Source organism: Neurospora hispaniola, assembly GCF_033458365.1.
Source record: "Neurospora hispaniola strain FGSC 10403 chromosome Unknown B0T23scaffold_7, whole genome shotgun sequence".
In the NCBI taxonomy this organism is placed as follows: Eukaryota; Fungi; Ascomycota; class Sordariomycetes; order Sordariales; family Sordariaceae; genus Neurospora; species Neurospora hispaniola.
Genome location: NW_026944412.1, coordinates 2,195,595 through 2,209,934, shown reverse-complemented (window position 1 = coordinate 2,209,934; position 14,340 = coordinate 2,195,595). Strand labels below are relative to the sequence as shown.

General features: G+C 52.7%; 4 protein-coding genes and 1 non-coding gene across 5 annotated transcripts; 2 read left to right on the top strand and 3 right to left on the bottom strand.

Annotated features, from left to right (window-relative positions):
• Nucleotides 1–61: 61 nt before the first annotated feature.
• On the bottom strand, nt 62–656 carry B0T23DRAFT_431616 (uncharacterized protein; the record flags this gene model as incomplete). The annotated part of the gene is made up of 2 exons (XM_062840332.1): nt 62–523; nt 591–656. 2 exons carry the CDS (start codon nt 654–656, stop codon nt 62–64), a joined length of 528 nt encoding a protein of 175 aa, XP_062690118.1.
• Nucleotides 657–998: 342 nt separating this feature from the next.
• Nucleotides 999–2,799, top strand: B0T23DRAFT_364401 (uncharacterized protein). Its single transcript, XM_062836338.1, has 2 exons — nt 999–1,384; nt 1,456–2,799. Exons 1-2 carry the CDS (start codon nt 1,241–1,243, stop codon nt 2,308–2,310), a joined length of 999 nt encoding a protein of 332 aa, XP_062690117.1. The 5' UTR covers nt 999–1,240; the 3' UTR covers nt 2,311–2,799.
• Nucleotides 2,800–3,313: 514 nt separating this feature from the next.
• Nucleotides 3,314–8,355, top strand: B0T23DRAFT_220074 (nucleoporin-domain-containing protein). Its single transcript, XM_062833709.1, has 3 exons — nt 3,314–3,866; nt 3,940–7,115; nt 7,172–8,355. The coding sequence occupies exons 1-3, from the start codon at nt 3,485–3,487 to the stop codon at nt 7,937–7,939; spliced, it is 4,326 nt and encodes a 1,441-aa protein (XP_062690116.1). The 5' UTR covers nt 3,314–3,484; the 3' UTR covers nt 7,940–8,355.
• Nucleotides 8,356–9,063: 708 nt separating this feature from the next.
• B0T23DRAFT_t308 lies at nt 9,064–9,211 on the bottom strand. Its single transcript has one exon. It is a non-coding gene; the product is annotated as a tRNA-OTHER (tRNA).
• Nucleotides 9,212–9,386: 175 nt separating this feature from the next.
• B0T23DRAFT_344317 (uncharacterized protein) lies at nt 9,387–12,125 on the bottom strand (the record flags this gene model as incomplete). The annotated part of the gene is made up of 2 exons (XM_062835939.1): nt 9,387–11,209; nt 11,363–12,125. 2 exons carry the CDS (start codon nt 12,123–12,125, stop codon nt 9,807–9,809), a joined length of 2,166 nt encoding a protein of 721 aa, XP_062690115.1. The 3' UTR covers nt 9,387–9,806.
• Between the last annotated feature and the right edge of the window lie 2,215 nt (nt 12,126–14,340).

Here is a 14,340-nt window from a genome sequence, read left to right as displayed (position 1 = left end):
GTAGCCATATACTGCTTCGTCCATTAAATCCCAAAGACCAGCTGGTAGCTGCACCTGTCTTTTACTGGACGTAGTAACCATACTGCAACACCATCCACAACGTACCGCCATACGCCGCCAAGAAGGGGAAGATCTGAGGTCCGCTGAAACGCAGCGTCTTGTAGATGAAGAACTCGCTCGTAAAGTGCACGGCGGCGATGACATGGGTCCAGATACCGAGCTTGTACAACGACTCGTTCTCGAGGTTGTAGCTCGCGTAGAAGCGGATGATGCCGGCCATAAAGGTGTAGGTACCGAAGACGCGGGCCGCCAGCGGCGTGACCTGGTCCTTGGCAGCCGCCTCCTTCTTCTCCGCCTCTGAGGGCGAGACGGGCCTCAGCACGTCCACGCTGTCCTCCGGGCTGAACTTGCCTTTTGCGGGCGGCAGGGAAGGGTTGGGGACGAAGCGGCCGTTGTAGAGGCGTCGTGTGTAGTGGAGAGTAGTGTAGTTTTGGAGGGCGTTTCCCATAGCTACGATGGAGACCTGGACGAAGAGTGTGTTAATTGCGAAACATGTGAAGAGTCAGGAGGACCAGCAACCGTCAACTTACGAAGAAGAGGTAGTAGGGAAGGAGACCCTTCTCGCCCGAAGGCAGGAAAGCCTTGATAGCGTCCATTTGGTTCAAACAGTTATGAAGCGGTTTGTCGTCAGGGAAGAAAGCTTTCGTGAGTCCAGGATATTTGTATTGAGAAGACCTTTTGTTGTTGAGGTGTTAGTTACCCTTCCTGTTGCAGCTCTCCATTTGTTCCAGCGACTCGAGGATCGGATGGAAACCACACTTCGGGCCACTCTCAAGCGCGAGAGACAGGGGTCATCGTAGCATCATGGACACAGGTCCACAGGCATTGGACGACATTTGGAGACAACAAACAAATTCCGCCAGGCTCCCCCTTTTCCTCAATCCATTGGCCCATGGCCAGCTCCGTCGGAGTTCAATGGCGGCGTCGAGTGAGTGATGGTTCGGCAAAAGCGGAGACAGCCCAGCTGCCCAGGTCCTCTCGCCGGGGCCGCGGGGCGGGACGTCTCGAAAATCTTGGCGGCTGACACATGCAAGTGTACAGTAGGCGAGTCGACCCCAGGTCCCCCAAAAAGTTCCCAACATTTATTTGCGGCCGGATCCAACTTTGAAAGTGTCAAAACTCCCCGATCCAAACCAAAGGCGTTCCATCATCATCGACTTTCGCCGACAGTCCGTACGCAATGGATAAGGTTGCCGAGATCTGGGGCACTGTCCCTCAATATGGCCAATGGGCCCTTGCTGGCATCGGCGCCCTTTACGTCGCTACTCGCGTCGGCGCTTTCCTCCAGCTGCTCCTTAACGCTTTCATCCTGAGCGGCACCAACGTACGTCTTTCCGCAAACTTACTCGGGACTGAAGATATTCAGGTGAATGGGGCTAACATAAACCTTAACAGCTCCGCAAGTATGGCAAGAAGGGCACCTGGGCTGTTATTACTGGTGCCTCCGATGGTCTCGGAAAGGAGTTCGCCCAGCAGCTCGCCTCCAAGGGCTTCAACCTCGTTCTCGTCTCTCGCACCCAGTCCAAGCTGGACGTCCTTGCTAGGGAGCTCGAGCTCAGATGGGATGGTTTCAAAGCCAAGACTTTCGCCATGGACTTCTCCAAGGACGACAATTCCGACTATGAGCGTCTCGCCGAGCTCATCAAGGGCCTCGACATTGGTATCTTGATCAACAACGTTGGCCAGTCCCACAGCATCCCCGTTCCTTTCCTCCAGACCGACCGCGACGAGCTCCAGAACATTGTCACCATCAACTGCCTCGGCACACTCAAGACCACCAAGGTTGTCGCTCCCATCCTCGCCCAGCGCAAGAAGGGTCTTATCCTTACCATGGGCTCTTTCGCCGGTGTTATGCCCACCCCCTACCTTGCCACCTACAGCGGCAGCAAGGCGTTCCTCCAGCACTGGAGCAGCGCTCTCTCTGCCGAGCTCAAGGACCAGGGCGTCGATGTCCACCTTGTTGTCAGCTACCTCGTTACCACTGCCATGAGCAAGATCCGCCGCACCAGCCTCCTCATCCCCAACCCCAAGCAGTTCGTCCGCGCTGCTCTCGGCAAGGTTGGCCTCAACAGCTCCGAACCCTTTCCCAACACCTACACCCCCTGGTGGAGCCATGCTGTGTTCAAGTGGGTGGTTGAGAACACTGTTGGTGCCTACAGCTACTTTACCCTCAGGCTGAACAAGAACATGCACATCGACATCCGCGACCGCGCTCTCCGCAAGGCCGCTCGTGAAGCCAAGAAGCAGTAAGCGCATATCGCAGCTTCTAGCTACCATGCTGCTCACGTGAAGCTGGGAAGGAGCATGGACTTGTGGCATGATGGGCTCTAGCCAAAAGACACCTTCTATTAGGCTGCGGTACACCCACCCTTGGGACCGTGTATCTGTTGTATAGAAAATGGGGAACTTCGCCCCGTTTTGAGCAGACGAGTTCATGCTGTGAGTGGAATGTACAGAAAAGTTAAAAGATGATAATTGAACGATGATCATGAAGCAACTATATCTTTGCATAATATTTTCTTGGTATAGATCAAGAGCAGTTGCTGTCTGCCGTTGATATTCAGAGTTGCAAATCCGACTTCTGGTGACGGGCATTCGATGACGTTCTCGACGATGATTGGACGGTTTTGATATTTCATAGGCGGTAGAAAAACATGCTTCCAAAAGGAGGTTAGCGCCTCTTCTGTGGTCCAACTCCATGCTCCAGCACACAGGCGCGTCCAAAATTCGCGTTTCAGGTCGCAGGTCCCAGTTGCCAGCCGCGAAACGCCCGCCCTGGGCACCAATGATTCCTGCCCGGTCGCGGTACGTACCGCTGTCCCAGTTCTCCAGCCAAAAATTGTTTACGGTAGCCCGCCGGAGCGGGCCAGCCTCTTCAATCTTCTGCTGTTCATCCACAGTCCACCTTCGACAGTGATTGCCCAATCGCGCGCAGAGCTTCCTTGCTCTCAACACCACAACAACAACTCAAACGCTTTCACCTCAAGCTGTGGTCGCCGATCCTCGACCACGTCGCATCGTGTCGGACTTTATAGCTTCCTCTGGATTCCCAGACCTTCTTTCATGGTGGTGCAATTGTAGCAGTACACCGACTGCAGCGAGCACCGCGCTCTCGACTTTGTGACCTCAAGCAACCAACCAACCAACTTGGGAGACCTGAAGCAAGAGGGCAAACGGAGCAAGAGCGACAACACAGCATCACAGCGCGGAGAGCCACGAAGCTGCCAGATCACGCTGCACCCTTGGAGCTCCAACTTGTGCCGACGCCAGATTTCCATCAGCCTCCATCCGCCTCGTTCTGGAGCTTCCCTTCCCCTCGACGCTCGCGACGAACTCTGAACCGCTTTTGCAGGTGGCACCGACAACCATCCCCCTGCCATCCCACCATCGTCCTGTCGGGTGTTAGCATCACATATCCGCCATCATGAATCCAGCCACACCTTTGCGCCAAGTGCCCGGTGCATTCCTCAACACGCCCGCTGCGCCCAGGACCGACGATGCTCGACGCTACTTGGACTCGCTTCCTGAAAAGAACACTGCGAGGCCGGCGCTAGGAGGGTTCGGGTCCTACAATGCTGGTGGTGCCGGAGTTGCTTCCGGACCCGTGACTGGGCCCGTTTCTGGCTCCATTGGCGGCGCCGGTGCTGGAACCGTTGCTGCTCCTCGTCCCGTCTCGCAGGTGCCTGTTCCAATGGTGCCAGCTCAAGCTCGCACAGATCTACCACCGGTTGCCAAGGCCGCGCGGCGCATCACCAATACCCTACTACGTGACGAGAACTACCCCGACGTTGATTCTTATGCTAGAGGTGAGCTACCTGTTTAGGTTTCCATCCCTCATGGTACCTGGTAGGACTGGCTAACCATGTCTCTCCCAAATAGCTGGCTCCTCCTCGGACTATGACATGTACAGGACTGATGACGCGCCCGGCGCCCCGTTTAAGAAGACTCATATGTATCCCATCCCCGATCAAGTCTTTGAGCGGTTAAACAGGGGAGAGGTCAACACGCAACTCGGCCTATTTGCCGACATCAACTACGCGTGGGCTGCTATTGACAGCTCCCTCTTTCTCTGGGACTATACCCACCCAAACCCCGAACTTATCGGCTACGAGGATGCCACCACCACCATCACCGCGGTTGCCCTAGTGCCCCCCAAACCTGGCGTGTTCGTTAGTAACATCACCCATATTCTAGTCGTTGCTACGGGCACCGAGATAGTTTTGCTGGGCGTATCCGCGACACCTACCCCTTCGGGATCGAAGACCGTCGCCCTCTACCAAACAAAAATGGCAGTACATCGCGGAAGCACCGATGTCAGCTTAATCATCGGTACCTCGAACGGCCGTATCTTCTTTGGCGGTTATACCGATACCGACATCTACGAGCTCCTTTACCAGCAGGAGGAGCGCTGGTTCTCAAGCAGATGTGCCAAGGTCAACCACACACACCCCGGCTGGACATCAGTTGTTCCTAACCTCCCAGTGCCAATGGGCTTCTTGGGCCACCGTGATCAGGAACACCTTGTTCAGCTGGTTGTTGATGATACTCGGAAACTCCTATACTCGCTCTCGGACAAGTCCACCATTCGAACATACTTCATGGAGCCCTCTGGGAAACTGACAAAAGTCATTGAAAAGAACAAGGTCTCGTGCCTTAGTGACATGACGCATATGGTTGACTTGAACAGAAACCCTTTGCTCAACGAGAGAGTGAGAATCGTCTCTCTTAGCGCCATCTCGGCACAAGAGGCCTCAAAGTCTCACCTCATGGCACTCACCAACACCGGATGCCGTTTGTTCCTCACTGCAACAAGCGCGGCATCCTACATGCTGAGCGCCTCAACCAGCCTTGCTCCTCAGAGCATGCAGGTCCAATATATCAAGTTTCCTCCTACGAGCGAAGACCAGCAGGTTCCCCTCCGCAACGAGATCAACACTGCAGTTGCATATGCACCTGCACCTGCAGCAGCTCAAGATCAAATGTCTGGCTTACTTTCGGAAAGTTGCCTTGGTGAACGTTTTCCTCCGGGTTATTTCTTCGACGCGGTTCGCCCCAAAGAGAGTCGCACGGATCTGCTCTTTGTATCAGCCCCCGATGTCGGCAGACTCAAGCAAAGCGCTGTACTCAGATATGTCGAGCAAGGTACTTTCATCCCCTTGGGTGACGGAAGCCGAGTTCTTTCCATCGGTCTTACTGGCAAGCCTTTTGCGGCTGCAAAACAACCGCTCGGATTTGGCAACGAACTAGCTGTTCAGTTCGACCATACCCCAAGCGAATTCGCTGTGCTCACCAACACCGGTATCCATATCGTTCGCCGCAGGAGGTTTGTTGACATCTTCGCTAATGCGATTCGTGTTGCATCTGGCGATGAGGATTTGGACAGCAAGGTTAAAACGTTCACGGCCATCTACGGCAGGGTCGAAATGGTCGCGGCTGCCTTGGCGGTAGCATGTGGTCAGGGAGGAGACGCCCGTCGTGCTGTAGATCCTCTTACTGAGGACCGGGCGCGGTCTATCTTTATCAACTACGGTGGTCAGCCCAAGCTTGCGGACGCAGATGTCTTGCAGGCACCGGAGGACAACGTACAGCTCTCGGCTCGCCACGATGCGCTGGTGCTCTATCTTGCGCGCCTCACCCGCACCCTATGGAAGTCCAAGGTCATTGAGATAGCCACGGATAGCGCTTCGGGCGGGTTCACTGTTGGCTCGGCGATTCCCATCTCCAAGCTCATGACGGTACAGGAAAGTGTGCAACGACTAAGGAGATTCCTTGAGGAAAACAAAAGTCTCATCCAGGGCCTGGCCGGACCCTCCGATCGGGTTTCTAGCAGACAAGAGGAGATTGCTTTGCAGCTGGAGCACCAGTCTCTTCACGCTCTGCGTCAGCTTATGGACAGCGTGTCTGAGGGCATCTCTTTCGTCTTGATGCTGTTCGATGAGCGGGTAACCGACATCTTCATGCGCCTCGATGATTCGTCCAAGCAGCAGCTGCAAAACCTTACCTATGAAGCTTTGTTCTCTCAGGACTCTGGGAAGGAGCTCGCCAAGGTTCTGGTGAAGGCTATTGTTAACCGCAATATTGCCAACGGAGCCAATGTCGAGACCGTTGCCGATGCACTCAGGAGAAGATGCGGCACTTTCTGCTCCCCTGATGACGTTGTCATTTTCAAGGCTCAAGAACAGCTGCAGCGGGCCAGCGAGTCGACGGGCAATCCTAACCTGATGCGCACCTTGCTTGCGGAGAGCTTGCGATTGTTTTCCCAAGTCGCGGGAAGCCTGACCATGACCAACCTGCGCAATGCGGTCGAGCAGTACATCAATTTGAAGTATTATGCTGGCGCTATCCAGCTGTGCTTGATCGTTGCGAGAGAGAAGGACCGTGGAAACGCGGCCCTTGCTTGGTTCAACGAAGGCAAGCCGGCTAACGACCCCCGTGAAAAGGCTTTCAAGGACCGGCAAAGTTGCTATTCCTTGATACACGAGGTGCTTGACCGGCTAGAGATTGAGTCGGCCTCGGAACCCGATGTTGTTGACGGTAGGCCGACTCTTGCTGCCACCAAGCGGGCGGAGGCATACAGCGTCGTCAATAGCTCGGAGGACGAGGTCTTCCACCTTGATTTGTACGACTGGTACATTGAGAAGGGATGGACCGACCGCATGTTGGCCATCGACTCTCCTCATGTCGTAACATACCTGCAGAGACTCGCTGCGATTGATGCTCAGCACGCCGATCTTCTTTGCCGGTTCTACACACAACGCAGCCGCTTCTTCGAGGCCGCTCAAGTGCAGGCTGAGCTCGCCAAGTCAGACTTCCCTCTTGGCATCAAGGAACGCATTACCTTGTTGAGCAGAGCAAAGGCCAACGCCAGCGTCACCACTGTCGGTGTGAGCCGCCAGCAACAGCAGCTTCTCAACCACGAAGTGACTGAGCTTCTGGAAATCGCCCACATCCAGGACGATTTGCTTGAGAGATTAAGGGCCGATCCTCGCATAGTACCTGAGAAGCTCCCTGATATCGAGAAGGTTCTGGATGGTCCTGTCCAGGGCCTTTCTACTGTGAGTCTTTCCCTAAAAGGATAGTCCTATTTTAGTTGCTAATCTGTACCATGTAGCTCTTCAACGATTTCGCTGATCAGGCCGGATACTACGACCTTTGCCTGCTCATCTACAACGCCGCGGACTACCAGAACCCGCACACCATCAAAGAGACGTGGGAGAATCTCATCAACCAGATCCACTTTGAGACCGAGCAGAAGCAAGAGGTGTGGCGCCTCATTGAGGCAGGCGAGGCATTGCCCGAGGGTGTCGAGGCTCTTGAAGTTCCACCCCCTATGCCTTACGAGGCTGTTGTCTCCCAGATCCAGTCCATTGCCCACCGCACCTCCCTCGACAGCCTCATCTTCCCCGTCGACACTCTTCTCCCGATGGTCTGCGCCTACGCCATCAACAACCACCAGGACGCCTCGATCGGCGCCGACCCTTGCTGGCCCGTGGCTGCCTTCCTACAGCTGGGCGTTCCTCATACCCTGATCGCCCGCGTGCTGGAGAACATGTTTGACGCTCAGGAGGCGCCCTTCGTTGGCAAGCACAGGAAGTTGGTTGTACAGTGGATCAACTGCGTCGTCGACTCGTGGATCCGCGAGATCGAGCACCGCGGCTCGGCCTCGGGTAAGAACGGCGATGGCGCCCTCACCACCTGGGTGGCTGAGCTGTTGACGAGGGCCGAGGAGGCGTTGGTTGCGATTGCGGCCGGCACCAGGGACCCCGCTCAGGCGGCGAGCATCACGGCTACCAGGAGGGACACGAGAGAACTGAAGAGGAAGGTGGAGATGCTGTCGCAGGCCGAGGCCCAGGGCAGTCTGTTGTTCAGCACTAGGTAGGACCAGGTGAATCCAACGACTCCCAAGACGCCCATGAACAAGAAGAAGCGGACGTCGTATAAGACCACGGTGGAGGAAATTCCGGATGAGAGTTGTGGTGCGGCAGGGGAGGACTCAATGATGGGTAGCATCCCGGGGAAGTGGAAGAGGGGGTTTACCTGAGATATGGAAGCGAGGGAGTTGCTGTGAGTTATGTTTACGAATATTGAATATTGCGGCCTCTTTTGTGTCAGGGCCTTGAAAATATCGCTATGAAGATGGCGTGGCGAAGAGAAGGGAACCAGAATTAAGAGAAAGCGATACATCGTTGATTGGCCTTGGAAGTAGGTGTTTTCGATACTATCCGCCGTGGCCCTCTTTATAGCATTTTGTCGAGTAGATTGGTACCAATGGCTTTGGTGTGAGGGTAGGTTGGTTGGTTTGGTTAATGTGTACTGTACATAAAGTATTGATCTGACTTTTTTTTCCACGTTTCATGGCTCTGGTATTTTAGGTCACCCGGGCCTGCTTGCTTTTGCTTCCCATTTGCATCTTGGTACATGAAGATGGTTGAGTTGATATTGTCGATGTGTGTGTGAGAGTGTGGCGGAGATATCACGGAGTGCCCCTGGAAGCTGCTGCTGGTCGGTCTCCACTTTTACCCCTTTTCACTTGATCTCTCAGGATAAACACTCGTGCTCGAGAGGGCGGTTTTGTGCTTTTACGTCTGTCCTTGAATCATCAAAAGCGGAAGCAAAGAGAACGAGGAATACTCCCGAATAGTTCTAGGTGCCGATACAGAGGCATGACAAAAACACGCCTGCATCCATGGGTGGCTAGCTGAGATCAAGCTCTACTCGACAATCTCCTTTGAAAGTCCCTTCAGTCTCCAACCAAAACAAAAGCAGGAACCGGGGATGTCAATGCTGAAGACCGTGTACGTCCAAAACCCAAGTACCTCAACCCTAAACGAATTTGGGCAGGGGCAAAGAGCTGCGCTTCTAACGAAAGACCAGCAGTCAAGGTAGAAAAAAAAAAAAAAAAAAAAAAGAAAGAAAAAAAAAGAAAAAAAAAAAAAAAAAACCTTTTGAAAAAAATTTTATGGACGCGGAGAGGGGAGAAGAGAAAAAAGGAGGTAAACAAATTGCACGGTCCGTGATTCGAGCACGGGTCTTTATCTGGTGATTCATGTTCCGATTCCCTCTGAAACTCGGTCTTTGACTGTGATTTCACGGGGATTTCAACTCTATTTCTCAATCCAAGTGGCGCGCTAGACCAATGCGCTAACCGTGCTTTTTTTCTTGGGTTTGTTGGAAACGGGATCCGAGGTTGTACTATATGTACCCCTATCGACTGGATGGAACTGGAGGTAAGTAACGAGGAGGCAGCTGGCAGAGGATGGCATGGGGCATTGGGCAGGTTCAGACTTGGGAAGGAAGGAAGGAAGGAAGGAAGGAAGGAGATACGTACGCCCCTGCTGGCTACCTCTACGGCTACTGTAACGAGACCTACACTACTACTACTTTTCTCTTTCCTCTTTTCTTAGTTTTCTCTTGTCATGTATGATCTTAATCGTCGGCACTCCTCGTGTTCTCCCGACATCAGGTAAGTACGAACGTCCCAGCGCAACCTTCCTCTCCTATCCCCCTCTCCTACTCCTGTACACTCTTTCCATTACTCCTTCCTCATCTATTGCTCCACTAATTGCTACCGATTCTCTCGTTCATTACCAGCAAAACTTCTCGCTTTTCCCCACCATCACCACAAAAGTCTCCAAACAACTCAAACATTGCCAACCACTTCACTCACTCATCTTCCGCTGACACCCAACCTCACACAAGCACCACTACCAACTTCCAACCCATCAAACTCACCCTCATACTCACCTTCACCCTTTCTTACCCTCGCCTACGCCACCAATCCCAGAATCAGTGCTGTCAGAGACACTACAGACACTAGCTTGGTGCGGTCGGTTCTCCTTGGGTACCTGAATTGGTATGTATTTGCGAGGATGATAGGGAGATTTTGGTGAGAGGTTGGATGAGTGTCCCGAAAGGTTGGGGGAGGATGGTGTGGGGTTGGTAGTGTAAGCAGGAGCGACAGGTGAGTAAGATCTGTAGTAGTCTTCTGGTGCTTGTTCTGGTTCTGGTTCTGATTCTGGATCCTGGTCGCCGTGGCTGTCATAGCCATGTCCCATTTCCACAGAGTCACCTTCATGTTCAGCCAGATCCATACCCCGTTGTTGTGAATTTAAAGAGACACTTCTTCGACGCTGCCGCTGAACCTCATTCTCATCCATCATCACAGCCTCACTATCCCGTCTCTCCTCGCGCTTCTCACTCTCCGCATAATCCTCATGCTCCAAAAGAGACATCGGCTCTCCCCGGCCAACCTCATCATCTTGTTCCTTCTCCAAACTTAGCAGCTCCACAACCGACACCGACACTGCTGAGGGTGATTTCTCACCAGAGTGTCTCGAATATCTCGATGATTGGCGCGACCCTTTCCGGTCATTTTGCTCATCTGGTTGTGGACTCAACGACGCCTTAAACCCACCCGACCTGTAAGCGGGAGAGACCGAGGAACGAGGAGAGCCAGGAGAAGCTGGAGAGCGGAGCGGGTGGGAAATTGAAGGGATAGGTGCGAAATCCGTCACTGTCGGCAATGGGGGCATGGAAGATACCCCTGACCCTGCTCTGGATCGTGATCTTGAGAAGTGGCGTGAAGTAGGGCGGCCATGGCTGTGACGACTTGGAAAGTGTGGGATCGGGGAATGATGAGGCGGTGTGGGTGACTGAGGCGGGCTTGAGTGCCTTGAGGTGGGATTACTATAAACTTGGGTATAGCTATGGCTACGGTTGTAACTGCGACTGTGGCGGCTTGGGGAGCTTGGAATCTGGGAGTGATGGGAATGTGTAGGAGACTGGGGCGGACTTGAGTGTCTGGAGGCCGCATAGCGCAGCGAGTGGTGGGAGGGGACGCGAGAGCCGGGGGATGATGGGTTGAGGCTCGGCCTGCGAGATGTATGAGAGCGTATGGAGGGGTTTGATGATGAATGTGAGGCATGAGAATTTGGTTTGGAATTGATGTTTCCAGGGTCTGGGATGGGCAAGTTGCTGGTTGATGATGCTGGAGATCTGCCATGTGGTGATGCTGCCATGGAGCTGCGCCTTTCTCTTGACGACGCATTCGTTGGAGCCTTCACGTAACGAACACCTGAAATTCGTCTTGCGGAATTGTCACGCTGAGATTCCGCTTCCGAGCCTGAGGGTGGGTGTCGTGAACGTGATGCTGATACAGGTGACCGTACTCTCGACTCATCATCCGCAACTGACTCCTGGATCGATGCCTTCGAACCCCTTGACATACTCCGATGACCGAGATTCACCGATATCGACTGCTCAGAGCCAGCCTGAGAAGGTGCATTCCTCTCACTGATCGTACCTGCTTCTGACATAAGCTTGCTGAAATTTGCCTGTGCCTCAGAAACGTCTTGTTTTGAGATCACGCTACCGTCTTTTTTGGGCGAGTGAACACCCATGGGATTCGCATCAGGTGCAGTTGAGCCAGGCGCAGGACCATCTGGATGAGGACCGTCCGAGGGACTGCCCGAGGGGTCATTGGGTGGAGGTCCATCCCCATCCGGAAGAGGTTCGTCAGACCCAGCATTGCTTGCAGAAGACGAGCCACTCTCGTGTGTTGGTGTACTCGTCTGTTCCGGCGAAGTAACTTCTGTCACCGGTGGTGGCTTCCTCGGCATTTGCGTTCGATCCAAAAAGCTCATCACATTAACCGGCCTAGTTCTGTACACTGCTATATGCGGCGGTGTCCTTGGTGGTTGTGGCGGGGGCGGCGGTGGATCTGGGCACGGAGGATATGATGGTGGATAGATGTAGTAATTCGGGGCTTGTTCCAGATGATATTCCCTCCCGGTATTTGCATAATGATATTCTGATGACTCTGATGATCCATTGTAACCACTAAAGTACTCTGGGTAATAGTACCAGTAGCGTACGGAGCGCCTGGATATTGTCCTTGACTCTGAATTTCCGCTTTGCTGTTGTGCGCTGCTGCTTTTTTTGCTCGAACCACGGGTGTTTCGCCAGCAGAGGAAGATGATGAGCGCAGAGCTGAAGGTGGAGAAGATGACGGCGAATACGATCCAACCGGCTTCTGTGGAGGTTTTTTTCCGGGCTAGGAGAATCATGCTTTCATGGGTTGTGGGAGTAGTCAGTGATGTGCAAGTTCGCCGGGATGAGAGGATGGTTCTGGCCAAGGTTGAACGTCAAGGTAATCCGACCAAGCTAGACTTGCGCACGTATATCGACAGTTGTCTGTGATGTGTGTTTGTCGTGAACACAATCTTGATGTAGATGCTTCGCAAAGAGTAATTCAGTCGTTCCTAATTTTTCAAGTTCTCTGTGTTCGTTCTTTTGTCAGGTCCGATTGCTCAATTTTGTTAACGGATGTGCTTCAAGTTGCCTGAACAGTAGAAGTCGTCCTCACTGTGTCCGATATCCTCGGATGGATTTGAGCGTTCAATGCCTTGAAGCTCGTTAGTGCCCTCCATTCCCAAAAGCTGGCAAGTCATGGAAAGATATTGATCATGACCAGCAAATCACCCGAAGTCACAATTGCACATGTAACACGCTTGACATGCAGTTTGCGTGTGACGTTTTGTCGACGCAGCTTTACAAGCTTGTTCGCGCCGAAGCCATGGTGGGGTTGTTTTGTATCTCCTCGGTCATCTCCATTGTTCGTGGTGTAGCCACTGAGGTGTTCGTGAGTGGTTCTGATATGTCCATCTTGGACGGCCAGCGGGTTACAAGCATGTTGTCCGTCACTCTTACAACACCATTTCATACAGACGCAAGCCTCGTTTTGCGATCCGTACAAGTGTTAAAGTCACACCCATTGGCCTTATGTTGGGACACTGAACTGGTCTGTTGACAAGTGCCCGGTAGCCGTGATTTGTTTAGTTTTTTCAAGAGTCACTGGAGCCAGCTGGTTCTCGTTAGCAGCTTTCCCGTTTTGTCAGGGGCTTGAAGGACATCTACGCCTACACATCATGGATCTCGGTCACTCATCTCCCCGTTCAAATGATGTCGCTATCCCCGTACCGAGGTTTTCTTTCATCACATCATGCCCCGTATTGAGTGGACGCCCTTGAGTTGAACAGTTAGGCAGCTCGACCTATTCAGCGACAGGAAGCTCAATAACACGACTCCATACGATCGGTGCCAAGAGAGATCAAGGCACAAACATCTGTAGCTTACAAGCGCGCATAATTTGGAGCCTCTAACAGGAGAGATATTGGCTTGATGTTTCGCAGAGCCAGCGGCCGCTTCGATTACTTCGGCTGCTCCGCAGATTGTTCTCAACATAACTTGCCAAGCATTTAACATGCAAGTTGTGAAGACCCTAAGGTGTTATGAGACGATCAGCGAGCGGATTAACTGCTTTGAAGAAGGCGAGCCTTCCGAATTTTCGAATGGCTCAATCTTATGTGGTTGATCCTAGACACTTGCCAACCGCAGTTTCAAAAGCAAAAGGGCCTTTATCAAATGCCACCTCGCCTGACCTTGGGAGCAGGGTGCTCTGGTACCACTGCCAGAAATTTTACCTCCAACGGGACACTCCTGAAAAAGTGTCAAAACCTTTGTCAGTCTTGCAAGAGCTCAATACATGGAATACCGAGACGTTTCTGGGCCAAAGCAAAGTAGCTGATAAGGCCTTCATCGTTAGCTCCAAAGTGAACGCTGACCGTCCTCTGCCGCACCTTGATGAAGAACGCATCAGCACCAGCCACCATCATCGGCCAGACTTTGGACCTCCTCGGGGCTAACCGTGCGAGAGTTTACTATGCCCATGCGCCGGATTCGAGTACGTCGTTTGAGGCACAGGCTAGGGTTTTTGATGTACAGTATAAGGCCGGCAGATCTGACCAGGTACGAAGTGCTCCAAGAACTTTGACCGCGGCAAAGATAGGGCAACACTGATTTTGGTCAGCTCGGACTTTGCAACTACACCACCGAAGACATGGAAATATGTTCTTTGCCATCTGCGACGAGAAGTGTACACGCTTAATACACCTCTGCTTGGATATAAGTTGTTAGCTTAGTGAATTTGCAGATTAGTGGGGGGGTGGTAAACTCGGTGGCATTAGGAAGTTCGAGGTATTCCAATATAACCTTTCTAATAGTTTCTATAGCAAAATACTTAAATAGGACTTTTGGGAGCCTAAAGAAGCATTTTATCTCATCCTTATTTATTATCCCTTTTTCTACTATAACAACGGTTACCATCCCTCGAAGTCTCGCTATCCTTAACCTTTTAAATCCTCCCTCAATACTAAAAAGAAAGATATCGCTATATTTAATAAGGGATGAAAGGCTTTAAGTCCGCACCCTTCGCGATTATAG